A 27,615-nucleotide genomic window follows, 5' to 3' on the forward strand; every position below is an offset into this window, starting at 1 on the left:
ATGGTCAGTCTCCTGGGGAGAAATCTGTGTAGCTACAGCCTGCAACTCTTACCTCTGTAACAGGAGGGAGCTGGAGAAGACAGTGACACCAGCTATCTGTCCCCTGCCCTGAGCTGCGAGGAGCCTGGATCCCAGTGAGGGTGAACAGCCACACAGAGCTCCAGGGGAGATGGTGCCCAGGCAGGATCTCCAGCAAGGGCTCAACTTCCACCACAGAGAAAGCTACATTTGTCAAAACATGGTAATGCTGGGGCCAGAGTGACTCCAGTCTCAGTGGGATGGATGAAGGATGTCACAGCTTCCAGGGTGGTACAAATGACTCCCCTCTGTCCTCTTGCATTCAGTCCTCTTCTTCCCCCTGTGCTCGCTGTGACAGCAGTTCTCAATCCCCTGCACCACTCTGTCTTGGGGCTGCTTATTTCCTTCTCCAGCATAAGAATGCTTTAAAGACAATCAGAGTATTCTTCACAGCAGAAACTGGACTGTGTAAAAGCGCCTAAATTATACCCTGAAGTTTATCACTTCACTTATAGAATAAGAAAAGTTTCTTTCTATTAGAATCACATTGTCAATTTGCAAATCTCCAATTCATGTAAACATTTGGTTCAGACCAGGTGCCATGTAAATAGTGCAGAGTCTCAAGGGTTAACTCCTTTGCCCCCTTCTTTTTTACTCAGTGGATCAGACTTGGGTCCATCAGCAAGCTGGGCAGGTGCCCCACTCCCCATCTTGAAGCAGGAATTGTTGGAGAGTTTTCTCTTTTTCAAATTAATTTTTCTTGAAAAAGGAGAAGAGACGGTTTCCTTCGGCCCCAATGGGCTCATCCCCCTGCTGCTCCGGCCTGAACGCAGGGGAGGGCCTGGCACTCCGCTTGGCGCCGGAGCTACTGGAGAAGGAATAAGCAAGCTGGCTCCATTCCTTCGGGTGTTTGTCCATCAGCTGCTGGTCAATGACCCTGTGCATGTCATCCTGCAGCAGAGGGAGAGGACAGGGGCATTAGTGGCAGCTGATGCTTAACGGGATCTTGCACCAGGGGTGGCTGAAATGGGTATGAAATGTGCAGTGATGAGATGGAGCAGGCATGACAGGAGTGGGGATGGGTCTGTGTCCCCACTTGACAGCAGGCTCAGCTGTGCTTGCTGCCATGAGGCTTTTCAGGGAGCGAGGAAGATCAATCACACAATTCTGAGGGATAAATTGCTCAGGTGGTCTCGCACAGGAACACTGTCCCTGCTTGGGACTCTGTGCCACCCCTAAGCTTTGTTTCTCTGCTGTCTGCAGCTTGCAGATGGCCCCTTTGGGGGAGAAATAATTAAGAAGAACAAATGCAGCTGAAAGCAAAGGCCAGAAGAAGGATGGACGTCTGTGCTGAGCAGGTCTGTGTACACACCAAGTGGACAGGTAGGGGTGGCAGAGCTGCTGCATAGCCACTATCACTGGGGCTTCTTTGGGGAAGGCGCCGAGGGGCTGGGGAAGGTGTGGGCCCACCAGATCTCTCCTGGGCTTTGCACCAGACTCACCAAACAGAACTGAGCTCGTCCCTTAGACCCCTCCTTTCCCTAGAGCCACCATACCAGTGGGGGGAGCTCTGACTGACAGCTCAACATGAACTGTGGCTTTTCAGATGTACCAGAAACGCTCTGATTTTGTCCACGTTTGCACCACAGTGAAGCTGCTTTATACAAAATAATTACCCAGTTCTGTTGTCACTAATGACGTGTTAACATGTTCCTTGAAAACCTGGCTATCAATTTTACAGATTTTACAGATCCATTGCTTCTCCTACAATTGCATATTTAAACTACAGCTTAGTGAAAACGTATGTACACAAACTAGCCTCACAGGAGGAATCAACTGCTCTCCAGCTGTTTGGTCTCTCATTAAGGCTGAGGACACTGTCAGGTGAGAACAAGGATACTCTGGATGGGCTGGAGTGGTGGAAGTGCTGTCCATTCAGCACCTGGTGAGGGGCAGCCTGTCAAGGCAGCCCCAGGACTGAAGGGAAGGTGCTGCCATCGCCCAGCAGGTGCCCCAGATGCTCTGTATTGCAAATCAAATCAGCCAGCTGGGACTGGAAACTTAATAATGGCTAATCTCTTGTTGCAGCATTTTATGGAGGGAAAAGGATTCATAGCCATGACCTGGACCTCAATTTAGTATGGGGACTTCCCCTGGGGGAACTGGAGGGTGCAGAGCTACACAGACTAGGGAAGCTTTGGGTCTTTTTAGAGCAGGGCTGGAGAGAGGAAAGGCTGAGGGAGAGTTGAAGAGGTTGAGGTGAACATCAGTATGAAATATCAGTGACACAAGTTTCCAGAGCTGAAGCTGCCACATGAAACTGTACAGCACTTGGATTTTGAAGGTACCTCTTCTGCTAAATGAAGTAGGTACCCAGGCTCCTACATGGCAGATCTGTGTCCTTGATCAACCATACAATAAGGGACAAGAATGATTTATATTTTTATATATACACACACAAAAATATTATATATATATAAATACAGTATGCACTATTGAGAGTGCACTGCATTCGGTCCCTGTCTGTCAGATGTGAGAGTCAGAGAGCAAAGCACTTGGATGTAGAGGGTTTTTTGCTTGAGTCCTATTCTATAGCCTGTATGATTATGTCCTTAGAGAACACTATAATCTTGTTGATGGCCCTTGATGAAATGCAGACTAGAAGCGTGCAAGAGCAAAATGCTACCAGATTAAAGCCTCCAATTATGCCCAGCTAAAGCAGAGACTCTTATCCTATTTTATCAGACACTTTCTGCAAACCCCTCTGCAAAACAGTCCCCAAAATACATAAATCACCCAACTTGTTTTGTGCTTCTGTGGCTGAGCTGCTGTTGAGGGGACATGAGGTGGTTGGAAACTATTTTGCTGCTGTGTACTAACACCTCAGGTCAGTATGTTGGAGACAACTTACTGCCATGAAGTGAGCCTGAGCCTCAGCTCAGAGAGCTGATGGGAGCAGGTCTGGGGTTGCTGTGTTACTGCGATAGGACCTGTTCTTAACCCCTAAGCTGGGTTTATTCTAGCACTAGTAGGTCTCACTTTATGCCACCTGTTCAGACTGAACTTGGCTCCAGACAGCTCCTATGAAGAGCATTGAGTGTCACTTACTAGACAATGAGGCTGAGAAGTAAAATCCCAGTTTGTCTTTCAAGAAGCTTTCCAGATACTAAATATGTGGATATAGAGGGTTAATAATACGTGCACATCAGCCTGGCTTTCCCCGTGGTGCCCTGGTAAAGCCTCACCATGGGGTGCAGGATGCTGCCCCTGGTGCTGGGATGGGGGCTGTGTGTGGAATATTGGTGGGTGATGGAGACCCCCACTGGCCCCTCTTGCCAGATGATGATGAGGGCAGAGAAGGATGTGGGTGATGGTGGCAGCAGATGGAGAGGGGATGGTGGGTAATGGGGAGCTCACCTCAAAGGCAGGAGGGGTGTACGACTAAAGCTGTTGGTACAGGAACTGAGAAAGGCCACTAGATCAGAAACCAAAGGAGCCAGATAGTAAAAAGCCCTGAGGAAGCAAACTGTAAGCAGGAAAAAGAAAAGAAGAAAAGGAAAGGGGGAAAAAAAAGAGAGAGAGAAACGAAAACACAGTGGAGTTGAAACAGGAGCGAGGTTGTATGGGAAAGGTTTCTACTGGTCAGGCTGGCTGTTAGTAGAGCTGGGGTCTTGCATGGTCTGCAACAAATCACTATAAATGGCACAGACCTTTTCTCTTGAGTTTGCTTTATTTGCTGTTGAAGTAGCCCTCCCTTGGTGCTGGTTCTGGGAGGAGGCAGCTGGGAGAGGTCTACCCTCAAGGGCTCTCTACCTTCACATGGTTTTCCCCACTGACCCCATGCAGAGCATCTCCAGGGCAGCTGTGGAACTGCCATGGCTTTGTTTCCTTTACCTTGGTGAAGAACTGGGATTTTAGTTTCTCCTTCTTGATGGATCTTTGGAGTTGATGAAAACAGTGCAGCAACAATCAGCACAACCTCATTCTCCTGCCTTTCTGCTCCGTCACGGAAATGCATGGACATGCTGTGCCCACACATACCCAAGGTGTGCCTGCCTAGGGACACCTCCTGCATGGACCCCTCCCCACCCCAGGGCAGAGCAATGTGCACATTTCCCATTCTGCCAGAAGGCACAGTCTGCTTCTCCATTTTAAATGAGTATTAAGAGCTGTAGAGCTGTAGAATTAACAGCTCACAGCCAAAAGGCTTGGAGCAGGGAGGGCAGCTCACCCCCTGGGCCCCACGGCATCATTGGCTCCTGCAGAGCCAAAACCAAGCACCTCCAAACACCCGATCCATGGATGCTCAGGCAGAGAACATGACAAACCCACAGGAAGGGGGGCACACTCCCCCACAGCCCCTGCCCTGCCGAGGTGCTCACCTGCCAGGCCTCCAGCTGCTGCGAGAGGTTCACCTTCTGCTGGATGGCGTCCAGGAGCTGGCTGTTGAGGGACATCATATCAATCTTGCACTTGGTCAGCTCCACCTCCACCGCGTTCTTCCTGCGGGGACAGAAATTGGGGCATGGCACTCTTTTCTTTTTAAACAAAGAGTTAAGCATATCTAAACAAGTCTAAAATTTATGTCTTTCACTGTTAAGTTGCCACATCCTAAGGTGTTCATTTCTGTTGTATTCTGGACAAGCTATTAATCTGAAGAGTAGGATAGAACTTTTGACATCATTACTTTAAAACCAGCAGATTTCTCATAAGCACACTGTGAAGAATACTGAAAGAAAATCACATACACAGCTGTAAAAGATAATAGTGTGCCTAGATAACGTGCAAGATTTGCCAATAAAAATATTTTTTTTCTTCTGTTTACAGGCACAGAGAATACAAATGGTACGCACTAAAAATCAAATGACCTGTGTCTGATCACTTGATCAATAAATTGCAATATAAAACAAACAAATAAAAAAACCTCTTTAAGAGTGCTTTCACTTGGGACTTGGATTGAAGGAAGAAATTAAAGAAGAGAGCTTAGCACAGCATATACTTTTTAAGAATGACAAACTATTAAAATTGTTTGAATTAAATGTCAGGCTTTAAGAAAAGCTCCCTGTTGGGGAGGATGAAACAGGAAAACCTTGGAAATATGATTGCCTGACAAAAGATTTTGGGAATATGAAAACTACAGGCAACATCGAAATGAAAGCCACTTTTGAAATACCAGGTCTTAGTTACTGAACAACTAGAAAACAATGGTATGGCCACTGAAGTAATCCCCTCTTGATGAAACAATACCCTCTGCTTGCAGGCAGGTCCAAGGGTCAGAGCAGACCCTACTAGCTCAGCAGAAGGGGTCCAAAGAGTAGTTTTTAGAAGTTAAGATGTAACACTCTATGGTAATATAAGAACTCTTATAGGCTGTATGTAAATGCTATAGGATTTGTATCTTGTATTAGATTGGTTAGTGACAATTAGAATATTCAGTACAGAAGATGATTTATTGTATTGTAACCAGGACTTCAGACATTCTGATTCTGATTCTCTCTCCACTTCTCTATTCCTCTCTTCCACTTCTACTCTTACTTCCACTCTTGCTCTTACACCCTCTCTCTCTCTCTCACCTGCTTACTCTCTTGGGCCTGCTCAGAGCTGAGTCTAGCAGCTCTGAGCAGTGCCCCAATACCCACACCCTTTACAATAAACCGACTGTGTCCCAAGACCTGCCTATAGAGATCTCTCGTCACCATCCGTCTACGTCCGCCCGGTCCCGACTGAACCCCGAAACCCGTAACCTACACTCCCAATTTCAGTGTAGTTGACCCAGCCCTTGGGAACACCTCTGCTGCATTTCTTCCCAGACATTTGGTGGCCATTGGGCATGTGATGCCATGGACAAGGTTACCCAAGGAGCCCCAAGTGCTCAGTGGCTGAGATGTTCCAGCTGTTCCTTGCTTGTGGAGAGGAATTGTCCTTCAGGATGGAGCAATTTCCTAAGCTGCTGAAGCTGGGAAATGCTGCTCACCATGCTGGGACCACACCAGGTGAGTACATAGCTTAGGTTTTCAATTAACTGCTGTGTGATAGGAAACTGTAACATGACTTGCTGGGAACCATCTTTCCTTGCACACACTTTCGAGAGAAATAATTGCATCTTATTAACTGTAGCTAATTCCTTGTCTCTTGATAGCTCCCTTGTGTTCCCCTGCAGAAGAGCAATTTGGGAATTTGTGTTTATATTCCAGGTACTGGTTGCTTAACACTTCCTCTGAAAGGATCCTATTTTCCTATTGCTTCCCCTGTTGCCAAACTTCAGCTTCAAGCAAAAATTTTGCACACCAGATGTCTACCTGGGGCAGCAATTTTTTTTTTTTTCTGTTCAGAATTAGGGATTTTTGGGGGGATGGGTTCAACAAAAGCGACTTAACCCATCGGGTGTGAGGTGGGAAGAAAATCACAAGCCTCTCCAGGCAGTGACCAGCCCACGTGGTCTGGGAAGAGTGTTTTCACTTCCAGTGACAGGATGCTCTTGTCTGCTTTCACTTGATGCCACTTTCTGCTCCTTAATCCCCCTCGCCTGTGCCCCATTCCCGGGGCTCCTGTGCTGCAGGACAGCCAGCCCCCAATATTGGTGCTTGGTCCAGCAGGGTCAAAGTGAACTGGAAAAGCTGTGCCCTTCCACTCCCGGCTGTGGTTTGGGCACCGGAAGCAGCCTTTTGTCGCGACGCTTCCCTACTGCTGGTTGAATGTTTCCAGGGGATTGATCGCAGCGGTAGTGTTGCCATAGCCACGGCAGAGCCAGCAACCCACATGCACCGGGAATGTCAGAACTACCTCCCTGTGCCCGGCAGACAGCTGGGATGCTCCTGATCCTTGCCAACAGATGGAGGTGTTACAGAGGACAGCAATGGGAATTTGGTAGCCAGCTCTCCTGGCAAGGGCAGCACTGACGATCGAGCCACTTATAAAAAAGGATGATGCAGGTTGCTTTAGGTCCTGCGCTCTCAGAGGTGCAACCATCTCCTGCTCCTCCTCTTGCCCAGGGCTTGAGTATTAGACTTTTCCCTAAGAAGCTGGACTGGTGGTGTCCTGGCCCACCTGCTTGTTGAAGGGATTATCAGATGAACCCTTTCTAGCAGAGCACAGAGAGGTAAAGGTGTCTGTCCCTCTCCTCTGGGCAAGGAGTGCTCAGGGCATTTTGGCAAGCCCAAGGACAGAGCTGGGGAAGGGGGATTTGGGGTATGGGGGAGCAGAACTGCACAGACTTGTAAGGAGGATGGTCAAAATAAAGAGCCAAACCAGTGGGAGAATCCCAAAAGGAGAACCAGAGAATTACAGGACTGGAGATGCAAAAAAGACCTTGGAACAGGAAAGGAGAAGGAGCGACCAGAGGAATGGGTTAGGGAAGAAGCCCAAGCAGGCTGTAATGGGGATGGTCAGGAAAGCAGGGCTGTGTGTGAAGAAAAATATGACAAATAGGCCAGACCTATTGTTGCCATTTGGCTCTCTGAAGTCCTCTCCTCCTTGCTGTGACTCACACCAGCACTAGGGATGGCACAAACATGGTTAACAGAATCCTCCTAAATGCCCCAAATCGAGCCATGAGGCAGCTCTGCCTTTAGCACCTCCTGCCCTACTCCCAAACTCCTGGCAGCATTTCCCAATGCCAGCAAAGCCTAGATATCATTTTGTCACAGCTGCTGTGGAGAGCAGGAGAAAGCCTCTCCAGAGGCATCTCCTGCCAAGGCACTCCCAACTGCCGCCCTAGCCTGGCTCTGGCTGTTGGTGCCACTCACTTGGCGATGGCCTCGTCGCGGTCCCTGATGGCCTGCAAGAGCCGTTCGTTCGCCTCCTTGTCCTCGGCAGCGCCGCGCAGCCGGTCTCGCTCCTCCTTCAGCGTCGTCATCTCCACACTCAGCAGCGTCACCTGTGGGCAGACGGAGGCCGTGAAACCCAGGGCTGCTCAGGAAAACGCACCACAAGTGTGTGTGTGGGAAAACGCCACATATGCCAACCTGCAGGTTGAGAGATCCCCTGGTCATAGGAGAAGCTGTGTCTGCTGTGTGGGGGGCTGTTAGTGCTGGTGCCACCCTCCATGAAATGTGCTGGCTTGCCCTGGGATGCTGGCCTGAGCAAGATGTGTCACCAGGATGGCCTCAGTAACATGCAGAAATAGCACTGAAAGCTGTGCAGGGCAGGACCCACCTGTGACTTTGCTGTCACTATGGCATCAGTGCTAAAATACTGCCCCTCTCCAAGCAGTTGGTCTTGTGCACACATCCTCTGAGTCTGCCTGTTGTAATTCTGATCTTTCCAGGGTTAAATTATTGCTAACATAATTTACCAGCAAATAAGATTTTTTGAAGAGACCATTATGTCTCCTGAAGTAATATGAAGCTGTAGACAAAGGATGGGAAAATTCCCTTTTATGCCATGGAAGGTGTTACAATTTTAATTAGACTTTAAAATATGTGTGGAGTCTTAAATAGTCTGAGAAATGATCTATCATTTTGGTCCTGTGCAGAGTGAGTTAACAGGGTGTGAAATCATGCAAGGATTGCATTAGCACAGCTTCACAATATTTCATACTCATTTAATTTCTTTGTCTAGCGCACACACATGCTCTGTTACGCTACTCCACCACCTGGAAACCCTTCCAGCATTTGACCCACCTCCTGCCTCTAAATGCAGCTCAGTAGTGCTTGAATCTTCAAAGAAATCTTTAAATAGAGGGCAGACAGTCAAAAAGGGCTCATCACATCCACAGCGTGGGACAATCTGCCATTAGCATGGCATGGCTGGGCTGGGGGGAGGAGGGTGCACCCTGTCTGTGCAGAGACTCCCCACACGACTGGGGAGCTGTGCCAGGGCTGCCAGGGAACCAGGGAGCTGTGCCAGGGCTGCCAGGGAATTGGGGAACTGTGCCCTCCCTCAGCCCTACATGGGGGGCACCTCGGAGCAATGATGTGACAGAGAGCAGTGGTAGTGGGGCGACGTGAAAGGTGCTGAGCACTTCTACAGAAATCCCAGGGGACAGAGGATCTGGACACCCAAAACATGGTGTCTGGGGATAGGTTTGGGATTTTAATTGGTTCTGTCTGTGCTTCAGGTAAGATTGGGAGAAAACAAACAGGCAGAAGGTGTGAAATAGTGTAGACAGAGAGGGGGGTGACTCCTGTCTCCACCTGCTCACGATGCTCTTGGGAAGGAGCAATGAATGTGTGTGATGCTACAAGGTCCTAAAAGCCATTTAGAAGATCCCGTTTGATTGTATCAATACCAGTGCCACAACAGAGGGATGAGGAGGCAGCAGAGCACTGCTTCCCCTGGGTGGACAAGATTTCCACATGCATCAATTTTCTGTAGCACTGAACAGAAGATGATGTCGCCTCTTCAACAGGAGGTGAGAATAATTATTAACCTGGAGCCAAGTGTGAGGCTGGATAACAGGCAAAAGCTGTGGGAGATGCGTACTTGCTGCGGGAGGCCAGAGTGCCTCTCTGAGAGTAATGGCTGCTCCATTTGTAGCTATGCCCCATCTTTCTCCACATCACACAGAGGTGTGAGAAGAAAATAGAACTGCAGTCCTCCCTTTGCTTACTAAATATTAGGAGCTTTGGTAATCGGGGACCCTTAAAAGCAGACAGAGGGTTCCAGACTTGCAATCCAGGGCTAGTATTCTGGTCCCTCCTGGCTGGAGAGTTTGGGGAGATCAGACAAGCCTAAAATCCGTGAATAAGCCTCTAAAGGTCTCTGTCAGTACTGCTAGGTTGCAGAGATCGAGCTCTTGTCTCCTCCATCTCAAGTTTAAGGGCAAGGAGGGCTTGTGTGTGGTGCACAGGACTGTGGCAGCATGGCCAGGGCAGTGTCGGGACTCATGTCTCACTGGGGGCAGAAGTCTGGACCCTCAAAAGTGTCTCTTGTGATGGTCACACTGCTGAGAGGAACAGTCCTGGGGGAAAGATGGGCTCCAGAGCTGCTCCCCTCCCGTACTCTGCCCCTCATCAGCTGCTGTGGCAGCAGGACATTTCCCACCTTCACACACATGCAAGCCATCACTGCCAGGGTATTTAATGATGCTCTCACACTTTTCTCTTTGGTCCCATGGTGGGGGCTCCCACAGCCCTATAAAAGGCTGTCAGACCCCAGGTTGTGCTGACTTTCTGAACAGGGATGTGTTATCCTATTTACGCTTCAAAGGGTGATACAGCACTGCTGGGAAGACCAGCCAAGGACATTAATCCCATTCCCTGCTCCAGTGCAGTTGCTACTGTTTCTGCTGAAGCCTCCAGATCCCCTCCAGCATTTGGAGTCTTGTCCCACAGAGACAAGGACTGCCAAGCATCTCTTTGGATGCCTGTCTCCATTTGCTGCTCTTGGCATAGGGCCTCAGACAGACGAAGCTGCACTGGGTGTGGATGCAATGGGATTCTGGGCTTTGGGTGTGGACTTGGTGTTGGGACTGGATCATTCCTTGCTGTTGAGGTTGCCTCAGCTGGTCCCTGGGGTGCTGCCTGGTGCCCGGCCATGATTAGGATTCTCTGGGAGTGCATTTCTGAGGGTTTTGTGATGCTGCTGTGGATGGGGACAAGCCCTGCTCCATGCACAGCAGAGCAGCACTGTTATATCCATGGAATGGGTGCACATACCCCTCACAAGGGCTCGGTGCAGCAATTCAGGTTAGCCTGGATACCTTTGGGTTTCCAATACCCCATACCAAGCAGCCTCGTACTTTGGGGTCTTCTGCTGAGAAGAACTTAAGCAACAGAGATTGGCTAAAATGCAGATTCAGAGAAAGGCTTAAAGGAAGTTTGGCTGCGTGAGATGATGCCTCGGATGGGCCCCAGACAATTTGTCAGAAACTCTCATTCTAAATGCTTAAATCCTCTGCATTTGGTTTAACAAAGTCTCCCTCATCCAACCATTTTGGCCTAAATCCTCCTGGGTTATTTATCATGTTGGTCTCTTTGACGAAGGATGAACACTGGTGTTAAAAGACCATATGTAAAGTGTGGGAGTTGCTAACCTGGCTGTGCAGTCGCTGCAGCTCCTCCAAACTCTGCCTCAGTTTCCCCCGTTCTCCCTCCATTAATTCCCTCAGGGCTCGCGAATCCTCACTTGTTCTCCTGATCTGTTCCTCTAAGGTATCATCGTCGCTTCGCCGAGAGCTCTGAGAGCGGGAGAGAAATCTCTTGCTCAGATTTCACTTTAAAAAAGGCAATTGCATTTATTTGACACCAGTTTGGGAACAGGGTGCTAAACAAGGAAGAAGAAAATGTGAAAATGTGACTTCGGTAGAGTTTTTTGTTCCCATATACCTCCACAGTGGAAATGTGCTCAACCAAGGGTAGTGTTTCTACACATGATGCAAACAGCATGCAGCCCTTGGCATAAACCAAATTTAGAGACCTGCTGCCCATTTGGTAGCCAATGTGGCTACAGTCTCTGCTTGTGGACCTTTTACAGGACTCCCTACATTTTGTTTAACAAATACAACTTCATCTCTACACTCAGCCTACGGGTGCTTAAACGAGGAGGGTGAGTATTCCCTCACAGCCCCCTGCAGGGATTGCACTGTTTCCCTCACCACAGCACCCCAAGTAAGTCATAATGGCAATGCAACCAGCTTGTAGGGAATGGGAACAGGCCTGATTTGAGACACAACAAAAAGTGAGGTGTTCTGTTTTAATTCTGCACTCCTGTGGATGCTGAGTAGTCCCTCCATTCCACCCTCTCCTGCCCAGCAGCCTGGAGCCACATCCTTGACATCATCTTGTGCCAGCAAAAGCCTTCACCTGCCACAGATTTGAGTTTGGCAGCTCCTGCCAAGACATTTGTACCCAAAGACAATTCACAGCGACAGAACCTCCCGACATAGGGGTTATGATGTTTTTGTGATACTATTACTAGTAAAGCAAGGTTAGGAAAGTCCCAAAGGAAATAACTGATGTGTAAGGCAATCTGCAGTATTTCCACATTGAAACTCTAACTTACTGAAAATCTCAAAGTAAGCCTACTTTTATTAATTTTCCAGAACAACTCCCAGGCCAATGATGGTTGCGCTTGAAACTTTAGGTGGTCTGAGCACTGCAGGCTGAAACCCCATGTGCTTGGCTCTTGGCTGACCATTTGAGACACAAGGAGTGGACTATGCTCTGTGACTGCCCATCTCTGTGAGCCACAGAGGTTTTCTAGGAAACCAGGGCCTTCAAGATCCAGCGGAACGTGCAGCAAGCTCTGGGCCAGGGAACGTGCACAAGCCAAGGCCCTCTCTGTGCCACCAACTTACCGTGGAGTCTGCCCCGTCCAGCACATTTTGTATCAGTCTCTTGAGCTCACTAAGAGCTGCCCGCAGGCTCCCGGCTGGGACGTCTTTGGCTGATGAGGTTTCTGAGGACTCGTCCATGGAGGAGTCTGTGGACACGGCCGAGTCGGCGCTGTCATTCCCTCGCAGGTGGGAGCAGAGGTACCGCACCTGGCAATACGCTTCCCAGAGCTGCAGCCTCAGCTGGAACAGAGCCTGGCATTAGCCTGGGGCATCAGAGCCATGGAGACCCTCCTTCCATGGTAAAGTGAAGTGTGTGATTGCCAGTCCTCACAAATATTTGCCATGTTGGTTTTGACATGGATGCAGAGGTTTACTTTCACATGGTCAAAAGGGTGTGTTGATGCCAGACCCCAATCCCAATTTTCCGGCCTTTGGTTCAGCTACAAATCCAGATCAAATGCATTAAACTCCCTTTTGCTCTGGGACTGGTCACAGAGGCCCATGGGCTTTCCCAGGGGCTGGAGGGCAAATACCTGTTCTCGTTCTTGCTCCAGCTCCTCTGCCTCCATGCTCTGCTCTATCTCAGAGAGCAGGGATGTGCTGGTTGTGCTGAGGTTCTGGAGACTTTTCTCCTCGCTGAGCTCCTCCACCTTGCCCTGCAGCTGCCGGTAGGACAGCCTCACCTCCTGAAGCTCCAGCTGGCTTTGGTGCAGCTTGTGAAGAAAACCAAGGAATCAGAAAAATATTAATGGAGGTGATAAGGACTGGATCAATGTCTTGGTTTGTGAGGGAGCTGGGAGGGAGGAATGAGTGACACAAAACAGGGTTTCCAGCCAGGAGGAAAGTACTCTTGGCTGGTATTGCTATTTATTTGAGCTTAATAATCTCCAAGTGTCATTAGACACTGTTTAGAATCCAGAATATCCAGAAAGATAAAAATAGCAGGTTAATTAGCACTAAAACGAGAAACATTGTGAAGAAGTTGGGACTCAGGTAAAGAAATTTGCTGAAAACAACACAGCAGGAAGTGAACCCAAAAAGAAAGTGATACCTGCATGTTTTTAAAAAATATATACAAACATATATTAAAAAAAAGGAAAAATATTCAGGGCTGTTTTGCAGAGCTGAGGATTCAGTGCTTGGCAACCCACAAAAGTGAAATGGAAAAATCCTGCTCTTCCCTACGGCCCAGAGGTGCCAGGCTTTTTTCTGGGGAGTGACATTTGGTGATTCGTGGCTGTGAACACCATGGAGATTATTAGGAAACCACCTGAGCACTGGGATCTAAGAGGCCAGTGACTACCCTCTGGAACAGCAGGGTCTAGAGAAGCCCCTTTTGAAGCCAATTCTACTATTAAAAAAATTATAAAATGAACTGCAACTGGAGTCCTCTGATTCTTTTTGCACTTACCTCATTTCCCCAGCACCCTGCCCCACTCCCTTGCTCAGATCTCCCTCCTAAGCTGCTCTTTGCTGTCAGGATGCCTCATTGGTACTCCTGTTACCTGTCTCCATGGAGAACACCCATGACCTTGCTTGCTGCCACTCTTGCATGAACCATTTCATTCTTCCAGTTGTTCTGTCTTCCAGTTTGTGGCCAATTTTGCCCCAAATAATGACTTTTACTGCATCTCCCCATCCCTTCCCCATCTCACTGCTGCCTCTTCACCTGCAGATCCTTGTCATGGCTTTGTCTCTCCAGGATGAGGACTCGGTCCTGCAGTTCTTCCACGGTTCCCTGGAGCAGGTCGTTCTCCTCCATCATGGCACTGAGGCGATGCTCCAGCTCCCGCTTCCTGTCTGTCAGCATTTTGATCTGCGGGGCAAAGAGAGGGCCCTGTCAGACTTTGCAGGAACCAGAGAGCAGAGACACCACATTCCGAAGAGAGAAATGAAACAGCAAAAAGCAGAAGGATATACACAGGTGTTCTGTACCTGTATGAGAGAAACTACCTCCGTGTGTGGTTTAAAGCTTAGGAAAGCTCTGAAAGGAAACTCCTCCTTCCCCAGGCTGCAGGGGTTGGGTATGCATTGGCAGGTCAGGGAGTGGGCAGGAATATTCAAAGGCATTAAGTGGAGACCAGCCCTGCCCATCCCTTGCACCTTAACATTTGAAAGACTGGGCAAAACTAGTTACTTTTCCTGGCTGGTCCCTGATGGTGGCATTTTTTCCTGTATGGGTGCTGGAGACCTCAAGGCGAGCCAGAAGGATCCAGGGTGAGTCAGTGGGATCCAGGGTAAGCCTGTGGGATCCTCCTCCCCACAGGACTGTGCCACAGTACCGCCCATAGCTGTTCTTAATTGGTGTGTGTTCATCAGGTCCTCACCAGGGATTTTTCTGTCTTTTCACTTGTGAAGACTCCTTTCTGTGTCGCTTATTTTTAGCCTCCCAGTGACTGGTTGCCTTCAAAATTGGTTCATTTCTTTTAACTGTCAAGGGCAGTGATTTCAGGCGAGGGACAGTGTGCCAAACAAACCCTCCGTGACTCAGTTAGCTGGGAACAGTGCAAAGGATGAATCAGCACTAGCCAAGGTCACTTCTTGTTTCACCACGAAGAAGGAGACTTTTCCCACATTAGTACACACAGGATATCTGGGGTCTGGTATGCCAGCCATTCACCAGTCCAGTATAACCTTAAATATTCCCTATGGCCTCCTTTCAGTTCACAGAGCATAGACAAATTCAGCAAATTCCCTCTTGGCCTCTTTGGGACCTTGTCTCTTTGCCACTTTCCAGGTTGCTGGAAAGATTTGGCTGCACAAAGGAATATCAGCCAAGTGTGTGGACTTGCTATTTCTGCAGAGTAAAGGCTCGTGGAGGTATTGGAAAGCTGCTCTGAGGTGACTAATGGTTTCTGAGATGTCTCTGCCCACCACCATCATGATTTGTGTGGGTTGGAGAAAGAAAAATAAGAGGTTTAATGGAGAGATTGTATCAAGAGTTCATACTTGGTGGGCACACCAAGAATGAACATGCTGTAAATAACCATACGACAGAAAAAACGTCACTCTGCCATGAGCCCTGGACCACGGGAAGGGCACAGGGGAAAGGGTTTGGAAAGCAAGAGACAGGAAGGAGAGGAGGAGGCAAGGTGTGGCATGCACGGTGGCAGGCATGCATGGTAACAGCGATGTACGTGCAGGCAAACCCTTTCCAAGCCTCCATACTTACTTCAAGGACCTGCTGCTCCACACCAAGGGGAGGGGAAGAAAAGGCGAGGGACCAGAAAGGAGCAGGTGGGAGCAGGAGAAAAGAAATTGAGAGATTTTAGAAGCTTTTCCAGACAGCTTTTAAATAAAAGAAGTGGTTGGGTAGTAGAACTGGACATCTTCTACCCATCTAGTTCCTGCCTACATGATCCCCAGTGACCCTGTCAGGCAAGGGAAAAGGAAGGAAGTTGTATCATTCCTGCAAATGTACCTGAGTTAAAACAGGCAGGGGCTTCTTGCTTTCCCAAGTAAATGTCTCAGAGGCAGGAGAGGATTGCTGCTTTCTTTGGAAGCATGATGAACAGGAGAAAAAACCCTTGCAGACCTTTCCACCATGCCCACCAGCGTTAATCTGTACTGGGCAGCAGCCCTGCAGGAGCACAGCCATGTGTATGGAAGATCCTTCTCATCCGTTCATTTTGCAGGAATGCTGTGGCTGAGGCAGCACTGGAAGGTGCCCTGGGCCAGCCCAGCCAGAACACCATGGAGCAGTCCTTGCTGGGGGAGTCCTTTGCCCCAGTGCTGCCATCCCTCTGTTGGCCCCACCAGCTGACTGTTTGCTCAGCTCAGAAAGAGTCATTATACAAGCTCAAACAGCCCTGGCTGCTTTCTGAAGGAGGGAGGCTGATGACTCACCTCAGCCTGGAGGCTCTCCAGCCGCACGATGTGTTGGCTGCTGGAGGAATTCTTCTCCCGAAAGTCCTCCCGGAGGGTGTGGACCTGCAGGGAGAGCTGCCGCTCCACCTCCGACGCCTGCAAGGAGACACCATCTGGAGTCACCCATAGATCCAAAGCAGCCATCTCCTCCTGCCCAGGGAGACCTGCCCGGATATAACTTCTGCACAAACCCAGTTTCAGCAGAAACTCAATTCTGCACAGTTTGGGTGAGTGAAAATGTCGTCCTGGACAGACACTGGGGAGAGCTGCCATTTAAACCATGTTGATTTTTCCCTTGGGGCAGCCAAGGGGACACAGCCTGTGTGTTTTTTCCTCTGTAAAAAACCATGATGACTCCTGTGTCCTACAGGAAATTCACTTTAAAAATTGTAGCCTAGCTGGGGTTGAAGAGAAGACCAGGAAACACTCCTACTAGATTTACACTCTCTTAACCTCTGAACATCTTTGGCACAGCTCTCAGATAACAAGTACTCTTTGCCTCTGATTCCCAGCTCCTGTTAGGGCCAGATGGAGAACATCCACTCCACATGACTGTCTGTGCGGGATCCCTGGACTTGTCCCTCTTTCCCGTCTTGAAGGAAGGATGCCCGTCTTATGCAGGGTCGTTTGAGGACTGCAGAAAGGCCATTCCTACCTGCAGGATCCAGGCTTGAGGTAGCCCTTACAAATGACAGCTTAGACATGTCAACTACTCTCCAGACAGCTTTATGGCTGATTTTTACATGTGAACACACTTGTTTAGGCTTGTAAGACAACATAAGGTTTTTATGATGAAACCCTAATGAGACAGCACAAATGGATGATTTTCTTTTTAATTAGCTTCCATCATGTTCCATTACACTTAGGCACAGACCTCCAACTATGCCACATGGGCTGGAATTGAGTTGATTCCCCTCAAGAGGTGGCATTGCTGTCCTGCTTGGGGTGTGTCCAATGGCAAAAGCCACAATGCCTTAGACAGGAAGGCAAGATGGGAGGGAGGGATTGGAGTCAGCAGCTGTGGGCAGGTTGGGAAGAGCATCCTTAGGCCTGGCAAATGTGGGTCAGGATTTTCTCTGGGTGCTCTGATAGTGCCCAAGGCAGAGCTTCACCAAAGGGTGCAGTGACCCTGCTCTAGCAGCTTGTGACTGGAGCAATGAGCACACAGATCCAGCCAGCCTGAGCTGCCCACAAAGGCAACACTGCTCCCTTTAAAAAATGGTCCCTTATTTTGCAGAATCTGCAGCAAAATATTCCAAATCAGAAGCATGAAGTAAAAGGCTGTTACAGCTCCATCACGTGGAGGAAACTGTGGTGGCCCCAAAACTATTTGCTTGGAGAGGCAGCAGCAGACAGAAGTGTGGCCACCAAATCAGGCTCTGACCACTGGCCTCTGAAAAGAGAAAAGAGTCCCAATAATAAGAAATAATCTTGTCTACCAATTGCTTTTTAGTTCCCTTCTTATACTGTTTTTCTCCTCTTCTTTAAAGCCCCATATCAGAACCCTTTGCATATTGCCTCATTTATTTAATAAAGCTTCCTTGCATGGGCAGAATATACAAAATATAATGACAGCACAGCACTATAGGAAGGTGTTGGTTATTTTTCTTCCCTTAAGCAACTATAGGTTGCAAAGCATCCTGAGCAGCTATTAATTGGTGACACTAAAGAAGATGGACGGATTGTGCTTTTTTTGAATTATTCACTTGGTTTTGTAATGACTGCTGAAACATCTTCATGCTGAAACACTCTGCAGGAGCTATCACAGATGAAAAAGCACCAGATGAAAAGCACTGAAGGATTTTGTCTGCAAGGTGCTGACCACACTCCCAAGGAGCACAAGTGGCACCAGAGGAGATGACACACCAGTATTTGATGGTTCACTGTGTAACATAATTTATATGCTTGAAGAATTCTACCTACAGAGAGTATAAATGTACAATATAGCAGTAAGGAAACAAGGGAGTACTTAATGGCATTGTAAAAATTCCTGGTAAGAGAATATATAGCTGCTCTTGCTTGTTCTGCTCCTCATGGCCAGACTGGAGCAGGTGAAGGAATGAGCTGCAAGGATGATTCAGATTGTGGAAAGTCTGTTATATGAAAGGAGTCTAAAAAAAGAATGGCTTGTTTTATCTCATGGAGTGAATGCTGAGAGAGAACTCCCTATAAATACATCACGGATGAGCACACAGAAGGGAGAAGCGCTATTTAAGCAGAAGCACAATTTTGGCAGAAAAGAAAGATGTGAACAAACTGAATAAGAGTATATTAAGGCTGGCAACAGGAAGATTTCTACATTTCCAAGGACCTGATGTAGGATTCCTCTTCCTGCACCATTACAGTAGTAGAAATGGTGGCAAAAAAATAACTTTGTAATGGAGCTGGATCACTTTATCATGCAGCTTCTTTCAGAGGGATGCCTATGACAGAAGGGAAATGAATTGACCTCAAAGGTCCTCTCCAGTACCAGGCTGCTTGCAGGACTGTAAGACTTGTATTCACCAGCATTAAATCATCATCTGGAATTTATCTATGTGCTGCCCAGCTCACAGGCTCACATATCTTATTCCCACAATTATAACCCACATGGAGGGAAAAAAGGACTCAGTTATTGTTAGTATTTAGAGCCCTAAAGCAGACAGGATGTCACAGTGTCACCTCAGTGAACACCATTTACATCCTGCCTCATGCAGTAGAGAAAAGTAAAAATAACACTAGCTTTAGCCTCACACAGTGCAGAAAATATTCTCTGACCAGCTGTTTAGCAGAAGTAAACAGAAATGTCTGTAATTTGTGTTACACACAGGCTAACACAGGCTAACAAGAAAAGTCTTCATCCCATTTTTTTAGACAAGAAACAAAGTTTTCTGAGTGGAGCTCTGGCCATGGAATCTTCCTTTTCATGCTACACTTGTTTCAGAGGTTATTAATCCTGCTGCCAAACTACCCTTTCTAATTGATTATAAAACAGAGATTTTAACATCAACTTGCAGTAATTTATGAAAGCCACCTTGACAGTGCCCAATATTTCTCAGGCTTTATGGTGTATTTTCATAAAGTGTCTGCTTCAGTTCTCAGCACTGCTGTTGATGTGCACCTGTACATGTGTGTTTTAAACCATGAGCTTACCACTGATTACTTCTAATGGTCTTTTTACTTAGTGGCATCAGTGAAGATGTAACCTTCCATCTACATTTTCTCTTTATTGCTCAATATGGCTTTTGCTGAATGGAAATGAGTTTCTTCTGCCGCAGCCAGCCTGTGTGGCTTTCTCTTCTTCATCAGTGTTTCCTAAACATTAAAAGCTAAATCTTTTGTGGTTATGTCAATCATTTAGCAATGCACTGATTTTGCTAGAGACAAGTAATATTCTTTGCAGAAAGGCAGACACATATTGCTCAACATCACAACTTTGCTCTGTAGTTAAAAATGAATTAATTTCCTGGGTATGGCAAATTGGCCAACACAGCCACCAGGCAAGGTTTGGAACCTATCTGCAGAAGCATAGACATCAATTCACAATTAGATATAGCCAATCAACTGTGAGATTTGTTTTCTGTTCTTCAGGCAAGGTTGCGACGAGATTTGGGCAGTGCAAGAAGAAAGAAAGAGCAGGAGGACATTTTGGCTTCTGCTCTAGTTAAGGGCTTTTCATCACTGCAAACTTTTAAGTTTTGGCCGTGATTAATTCCCAAGCGCTAAAATACACAAAACTGTGTAGATCTTTGGCAGAAAGGGATGCTTGCCAGTTACAAGAACTCCATGAGTTTTAACATCTGGAATATATGAGCAATAAATAAATAAAACAAATACAAATAAATTGGAGCACTGATGTTCCTGTGAAGTGGGGATCTTTAAGAAGTTTGGGATGGACTATGACAAATTAATGGCTTGTAGGTTAGTCTTACTCAAAGAAAACCTTCCTTTGGGGTAAGATTTGATAAATAAAGCTAACTGTATACAAAATATCTAGCTATCAGTCATGTCAGGAAGAAAAGGAGAATGGAAAAAGTTTAATAGACTGTAGCTGGGTGAAGAAACCGATGTTTCCAGTTGATTTACTTTTACAAAACAAGATGATTCAGATTTAACAAAGGATATTGAAAATTTTCTTGCCTAAAATAGCTAAGAAAGAGAAGTCCTAATTAGTGTTGAATTTGTAACACTCAGGAGAGCATGTTACCCCTTTTATTAATTTGCTAATAGCTGAGTTCAAGGGACTTCCCATTCCCACTGTGGTCCCATTAACACCTCATACCACTAGTTGCTGCCTCCCCTGGCTGCAGGTTCCTGGATTCCCAAGTCTTCTCTGGAAGGAAAATATATTTGGCTACTAAAACATAACCAGAGGAGGAAACAACAACAACAACAAATTGCTTAAGATTAATAATTTAAAAAAAAATTGTTAATCTGGCTTCTGAGGGAAGCCCCAGAGGACTGGAATTGCTGCCCTTCCACTGCAGCCAGCACTCTGGTGCTGGGGAGAAGCCTGGTTTTATGGGATGCTTGATCCATGTCAATAAATCAGCTGTTTCCCAGCCCTTGGCACACTGGCACCATAAACCACCATCAATATTTTGAACACCTGGAGGTTGCTCAGTTTGGGAATCTTTGAAAGATTTACAGCAAAGCTTTTAATGCAGATCAACTTCAAATTGTTATTATTAACCTACCCAGGAAAGTTCTTATATAATAGAGGTGCTTGCATTCACCACCTTTTGAGGCCTGCAGCTTGTATTTGCTGATTTATGTGCCCAGAGAGATTCCCTGTGAAATTCTCTCCAGAGAAGAGCTGCGGCACCCAGGTGGGCTGGCCAGATGCCCACCCAGCTGCTCTCACCCCCCCTCCTCAACAATGGGGGAGAAAATAAGATTTAAAAAAGCTCATTGGTTGAGACAAAGACAGCGAGATTATATACTATTAGGGGAATTTGAAGTTAAAACAGTGACTGGTAAAGTAAAAGGTAAAGCTCAGACTGGCCATTGCTGGGGACTACAGTAGCAATAGGGATTTTTGTGGTGAGGGAGAGGATGGAACTGTACCGAGGGTGGATACTGCCCACCCTGGTGGGGTTGTGATGGTGCCCCTTCCCTTGTGGTGTGAGGAGGTTTTTTTGAGGCTGATGTCATCAGTGGAGTTGTGAAGTGTGGGTGGCAAGTGAATATTTTAATGACCATTATTAAATTACCATTTTGCTGAGGCAAGTGGTGGAATTTATTTGCTGCAGGTGCCCAGGCACTGCCAGGGGAGCTGAGAGACCCTCTAGGGTGAGGCTGGGGCTGCTCCCAGCAGGATGGACGTGGTGAGTTCTACCCCAGCCCCTCTGCAGGGCAGGGCTGAGCCTGTCATTCAGTGCCTCTGGAAAAACGCACTCAGGAAAGGACAAAACACCTTCTGGCAGTGACAGCTGAGGTAAAAAGTGTAAGAAACAGCCCCATGAGCACCGTGGTTGAAGGAGGAGTAGGATGAGATTTGGCTAGGCCTTCTCCAGAGACCTCTTCCCGCTTCTCCCCAGTGCAGCACAGGACACTGGAGCTAGGAAGTGCTGGTGAGAGTCAGCACTGCCCCCATCCCTACCAAATGATGGAGTTGGGCTAAATCCTCCTCCTTGCTTCATCCTTCACTCTGCTACTGCCCAGGCGTGGGGGATTTAAGGCTGATGAGCCTTCCCTTCACCAGGAAACAGGCTGGCAGAGGCCAGCTCCATTGGGTGGGGGGCCCTACACTGACAACAGGGCAGGGGGACAAAACAGGAAACAAAAGAGCCTCATTTTTCCACAAATTGGATCTGTCAAGAAAAAAGGAAATCAGAAATCTTGATCCAAAGGATTGCCAAAGCAAGGAGACTAAGTAATGGAGGAAAGGCACTGTTATGACTCCTTTATAAGCACCAGGCTGGGGACATATTACTGATGGGGAAAGCCTCATGGCTACAGCATTAAACCTATTCTGAGAGGATCCTGTGAGACAAAGGGCAGAGGTGGCAGCTTATGCTAAGCTCTGCACTACTTTCAGAGTTTTGACATTTTGGAAATATGAGCCTTTATTGCTTGCATGAAAGTGAGAATCTTTTGTGCAGATTTGTTCCCTTTCCCTTCTGTAGGACAAGTGGGAAATGCATAGTGTGTCCTTTGACCTCACTCCTATTTACCTGAGTTTTACAATAAAAAACCCCAAGAATGTCTTTCCTCTCAACAAGCCCTAGCTGGGCAGTGGCTGTTGTGGGTGGCAATGGGTTAATGCCCATCAGCTCTGATGCCTCACACCTGAGAGGCAGAGGCCCAGCAGGGAGCACCTGGGGCTTTGTATTTTGGGGTGGGGTGGGGTGGCACCTGCTTCTTGAGGTGGAGTTAAGAGTGGAGATGTTTAGTTCCTTGATAGACACATCCATGAAGCTTGGCTCTTCTCAGGCTGAAGCTGAATTGCCTCTTTTTGGGAGGTGAAGTGTTCGAATTGTCTGTCTTTGGTGCCTTCCTATATTTCTTGTGACTGGAGGACTGTAAGTGTGGCTGGAGATGGACAAAAGTTCCTGTTTTTTTATTTTTAAGTGTGCTTGAAAAGTCCTTTCAACAAAGACAGTGGACTTTCATTGCATCACTAAGCAAAGAGTGAAAAATTAGACAGGGTTTTCCTGGCAGCGTAGTTGTTCTTTTTTCCCTTCCTGTAAGGTTAGGGGATATATCAGAACCAGTTTGTAAGGCAAACATCTGAATGCTTTGGAAAAGAGCTTAGGGGCATGAATGCCCCTAATGGGGTCTTCATCTTGTGTTTTAGTAAGTGCTCAGATAACTGTTTGATTGAGGCCAAAACCCATTATCTTGGGCTAAATCAATTTACAGGATTAGGAACTGCTGTTTAGAACAGAAGCAAGGGTAGTTGGGAGCCATATGGGGGCAACTCTACCTGGGTGTAACATCTCCGGGTCTGCTGCTTGAATGAAAGAAAGAGCTTCACAAGTAGCTGTGGGCTGTGTTTTAGGAGGTGCTTAAACATGAGCCTCCCTTTTTTTTTGTGGTTTATTCTTGACCTAAGCATTTGGCTCTTGTGGAGAGGAAAACAGAGTGCGTGGAAAAATGAGTCAGCCAGCTTCCTGTGGGAGGGACTGCCGGAGGCATGATACTTTGAATGCTGCAATAAATTAGCACTGGAGATAATTCAGAGGACAAAGTGTGCCTGGAGGACACACCATGCTAAGTAATGCACGAAATGGCTCTTGCTTTCAGTGTGCAAATCCTGCTTTGCAGAAGAAGTGTGGGAGATGAGATAACTCTGCACAGTGTCTGTTGTGGGGCTCTGCAAAGTGAGCTGAACATGCGCTTGCTGGTAGTAGTTTGGCTCCTGGATGGTGAGAAGGAATGGAGTAATAACATATAACACCAGCAGGCTCTTCTAGTTCTGTGGGGATGCTGCACATCACCTGGAGTGAAGCATTTGTTACCTATTTGCACATGAAGCAGAAAGGCTGCAATAATCAAGTCTGGTGGAGCTGAGAGGAACCACCACAATAATTCACTGCAGCACAGCCTGGGCCTTGTTCCACGGGGGTCTGCAACCTTCAGGTTAAAAAGTCTGTCATTCCCCTCATGCCTGTGTGAGATAGCAGTGCCTGAAGTTTTGTACTGGACTAGGAATGGTAGAGGGAATGGTACAGTTTGAAAGCTGGATGGTTTATGTTTTGCATCAGTAAGTTCTGTGGTCTGTTCTCCTAGATAACTTCTAATTCTTACTTTCCAATAAGTTTTTTTTCCCCCTGAAAAAATGCATATTTTATCCTGATAGACCATTTTGGCCATTACCTTCGATGCAGGTTTTTAATCCAGATTTGACTGAGCTCAGTCTGACTTTTCTACATGAGCTAAAGGCTGAAAAATATTTCTTTCAGTAAGTTTCTAATGAGCCTAAAGTGTGGATCAGATGAGAGGATAATAAAATACAAAATGCCTGACTAGTTTGGAAATAACTGAACTGGAAACATTAACCGGGTCATTAAAGCCTTTTGAAAACTTAAGAAGAAGGTTACAATGGTGGAGACAAAGAAATGTAACATTCCTTCCTGCTCTGAGAGGTCTTTCCATGGTAGCCCGGAGTCAGGACAGTCAATCTCCATTCTCGAATTAATTTTTTTATGACATTGTTTTAGTCTAAGACTTTAAACCTGGAGGTGGTTCAAACTCAAATGGTTGTGCCTGGAAGAAACAGACAATAATTAAGCTTCTTGCAGTCTCTTGCTCTGGCTTTAAGCACTCTCTCCCCTTATTTGAAGGCAAATTAACTGAGTTCTACTGGGGATATCTAATATATGATGGCAGACTAGCAGCTCTGTCTGCTCTTGAAATCTTCACGTCTACACCCTGTTAAGCTCACAGTATACTGTTTTAGGATTCATTGGTCATAAGATACAAGCCAAAAGTTTTCTAGTATGTGTAGACCTGATGCTCAAACCTGCAGTTATAAACGCATCTGAGTGCATGAAAATAGTGGTGTCCGTTACCATATACGTGAAATGAGTGAGTGCCAAAAAAATGGGACAAAATTCAAGGAGTTGGTTTAAAATATATTAAACTCTCCCAAGAAGCCTTCAGACAGGAAGAAAGAAAACATTTTCTCAAATGTATATTTAAATTTTATAGTAGGTTGACCTGGAGATGTTTTATTAGCTTTTAAATCCCTGCAAAGTTTGATTCCAAATAACTTCTATCAGTCTGTTTCTTAAAAACGGTGCTCATGTGTGTTTGCTCATTTCCTTTATAACTTGATAAATTTATTTCAAAAGTCAGAGGAAGAAGACCTAAGAAGTGTTTTTTTGGAGCTTGGCTTGACTACAGCAAGATGTGGAAATGTTTTGTGCAGAAGGCTGATTTCTCAAAGCCGATATAGTAGAACTTGTGGCTGCTTTCTATGGAAAAATAAGGAAACCCAAACCCTATAGTGAATATTGGCCAGGATGAAAGCTACAGCTTCAAACTATTCCATAAAAGCTTCCTCTTCACTAAATGTTTTATCCACTGATAGGTGCAATAGGGTCATAAATGGAAGGTGAATGCCATAAAAAATGAGCAAGCGCATCACAGAGTTTTGGAAAAAACCCAAACCATGAAACTCATATGGCAGCATGTCACATTCCAATGCTTAAATAAAAAGGTACAAATCTACATTCTTAAAGGATTGTTCTGGAGCTGTTAAGTAACGTTTTACTTGAAAATGTTTCTTGGTCAGCTAGCATTTGATCTGTCCTTCTAAACACAAAAGAACCATGCTGAACACCTGCAGACAAAAAGCTTCTAGAGAGATACCATTTAACCTAGCAGTGTTTCTTCCTGTACTTTGCCAGCCTCCAGCTAAATCTGAATTGCTCTCCCTCTTGGCAGTATGAAAAGATCTGTAGAGCACAAAGTCTTTGGAGCAGACTTTGAGCACAAGGTAGACCTTGCTCCTGGTGATTGCTGACAAAAGATAATTACAATGTGTTAGTAATAACATCTGAGCACTTTGATCTGCTGCAGTTGAATCTATACTTTGTGCATTAAGATGGGTAATAAGTACAGGAACAGTCTCCTTTCAGCCCAGCTTTGCTCTGTTTCCACCCAGGTTGAACCTATGGATGCAGGTGCAGCAGATGCTGGAACACAGTATGTTTACCTTCTGTGCAGTGCACAGATATGAACATTGAGGGGCTTAGGTCTTTAATTCCCAGATCCTCAGGGCAGGGTTTGCCCTTCAGAGCAGTCTGCACCTCCACAGCTGTTAAGTAGGAGCAAATATGCAATAGTAATTTCTAGTGTGAGCCAGAGCCTAAATTCACAGCAGGTCTATTCAAAGCTGAAGATAAATTTTCCAAACAACACCTGTAACCCAGCTTTTGGGAAGCTTAAGTACTTCTGCAAGTGGCCAGATCTTATGCATGCGCCAGCCTGGCAGGTGAGGTGCTCCTCTGAAGAGACTGCATGGCTGTAGCTGTGGCCAGTGTCTGGATGAGGGGAGGGTCTGGAAATATGGATCTCTCCTTGCAGCTTTGTCCTCCTACAATCTTGCTTTTAAAAAGCTCTTGCATTAATTTTATTTAAATAACAGCTTTTGGCAAACTCACTGGCATTTTGGTACTTTAGGTCCTACAAAAAGCCGTGCTTGGAAATACAAAATAAAGCAAGTAGATGTGGAGAGGAAATGTAGCTGAAAAACGAGGTGGGTGCAGCACATGCTGTGGGATGGCATATAAAATATACTATACTCTGCCAAATCATACACATGCAGGGAATCATTATCAGGGACTGGAAAGAGCCCCTCTCTGTATGAGCTTCAGGCTTTAGTGCATCTGAATATCGCAAAAGGTAAAGTATGGATGGTCCTGTATGGGGGGAAGACACCTCAGTCACAACCCCTTCATGTATTCAGCTATTTTTCTGATGGAAAAGAGGCACAGTGTTATCAGAGGAAGAAAAACCTGCTGTAGCAACACCCCAGCAGCTGTGTTAGAGTAACGGCCTGGGAGAGAGTCCACTGAAAGAGTTACAAAAACTGTGCTTGGCTGTGGGCAGCCAGTTTGGCACAAACATGTTAGACTTAGACTTGCACCTGTAGCCAAGGTTTTGCAAACCCAGGTCAGATGTCATTGAACTGAAAGTCCTTTCCCCCACTGTCTAAGATGCTGCTTAAACGGATAAGAGTCACTCAAGCTGTGGTTTTTTGGCACAGAGGCTATTGCTTTCTAACAGCTGACTCCATGCAGACACAGCCAGCTCTCGGCAAGCCTGGGCTGAACTGGAGCAGGTGCCAGGCAGGTTTGGGACTGGCCCACAGCCCTGGCTTGGGGCTGCCCGCAAACCAGCACCTGTAAGCACTGCACAAGGTCTTAAGACTGGGAAACACTGCAGAGACAGAATTAGCAGCCTGTCCTGTGTCTGATGCTGAGAAAAGATCTCTTTTCTCTGGTGGTTGAAGGTTTCATGGCTGAGGCTTTGGCTTGTAAGAAGCAGGCTTCCCTCCTTCACCAAAGTTCCCTATCTCACCCTCAGTGATTTGTCTTGGAGGGGCAGAGTTTGTAAAGACCTACAGCTGCCCTTTAGGGATAATATTGTTGCTTTTGGCTCCGGTGCTTTTAAGCAGAAGTCAGTACCAATGACGTGTACCCTGAGCATGTGCCTTTTGGCCCTACCTAGGGAACAGGAGACTAGCTGTAAAGTGCAACAAGAAAAAAAACAATGAAAGTGGTGTGGCAGTGGCTGTTTCCTAGCTTCAAAGACTCCCTGACAAGCTACTGTTGGGAATGTGCTTAATTTTCAAAGCCTTGTTTGAGTGTGCTCATATTCTACCTGTGGCAACCTTTGTTGCTTTTCAGATATGTTCTTTTATCACTTTATCTTTAGCAGAGAGGGCTGCCTTGCCTGTGTGTGGATCCTCCTGCACTTGATCGTGGGCTGATCTACTCCATTTCTTCTGCTATTACAGTAGGATTTTAACCTGGGATCTTCCCTAGCTTTGCTGCACATAAATGATTAACTTTCTCTTGCTG

The 27,615-nt window shown here is 46.7% G+C and overlaps 1 protein-coding gene across 6 annotated transcripts in view; it reads right to left on the reverse strand.

Annotated features, from left to right (window-relative positions):
* Positions 1–497: 497 nt before the first annotated feature.
* The window catches only part of BICDL1 (BICD family like cargo adaptor 1), a 46,185-nt gene continuing 19,067 nt past the window's right edge, over positions 498–27,615 (reverse strand). Inside the window, exons 3-12 of one of the 6 annotated variants that reach the window (XR_006020641.1) lie at positions 16,082–16,198; positions 15,408–15,419; positions 13,905–14,051; positions 12,769–12,948; positions 12,257–12,475; positions 10,994–11,137; positions 7,764–7,894; positions 4,401–4,521; positions 3,436–3,544; positions 886–969 (exon numbers count right to left, since the gene is read on the reverse strand). Coding sequence is in view for 5 of the 6 variants with exons in the window: in XM_042053904.1 (XP_041909838.1) it covers positions 769–969; positions 4,401–4,521; positions 7,764–7,894; positions 10,994–11,137; positions 12,257–12,475; positions 12,769–12,948; positions 13,905–14,051; positions 15,408–15,419; positions 16,082–16,198 (1,272 nt within the window). In the remaining variant the exon portion in view is untranslated. Of the gene's footprint in view, positions 970–3,435; positions 3,545–4,400; positions 4,522–7,763; positions 7,895–10,993; positions 11,138–12,256; positions 12,476–12,768; positions 12,949–13,904; positions 14,052–15,407; positions 15,420–16,081; positions 16,199–27,615 lie in introns of all 6 variants that reach the window. The other 5 variants (XM_042053904.1, XM_042053905.1, XM_042053907.1 and 2 more) reach the window with 5 other exon arrangements.

The sequence above is a fragment of the Corvus kubaryi genome, unplaced genomic scaffold (genome assembly GCF_017639235.1).
Source record: "Corvus kubaryi isolate FWS band 111438036 unplaced genomic scaffold, C.kubaryi_AGA036_p1.0 split1-37173, whole genome shotgun sequence".
NCBI classification, from domain to species: Eukaryota; Metazoa; Chordata; class Aves; order Passeriformes; family Corvidae; genus Corvus; species Corvus kubaryi.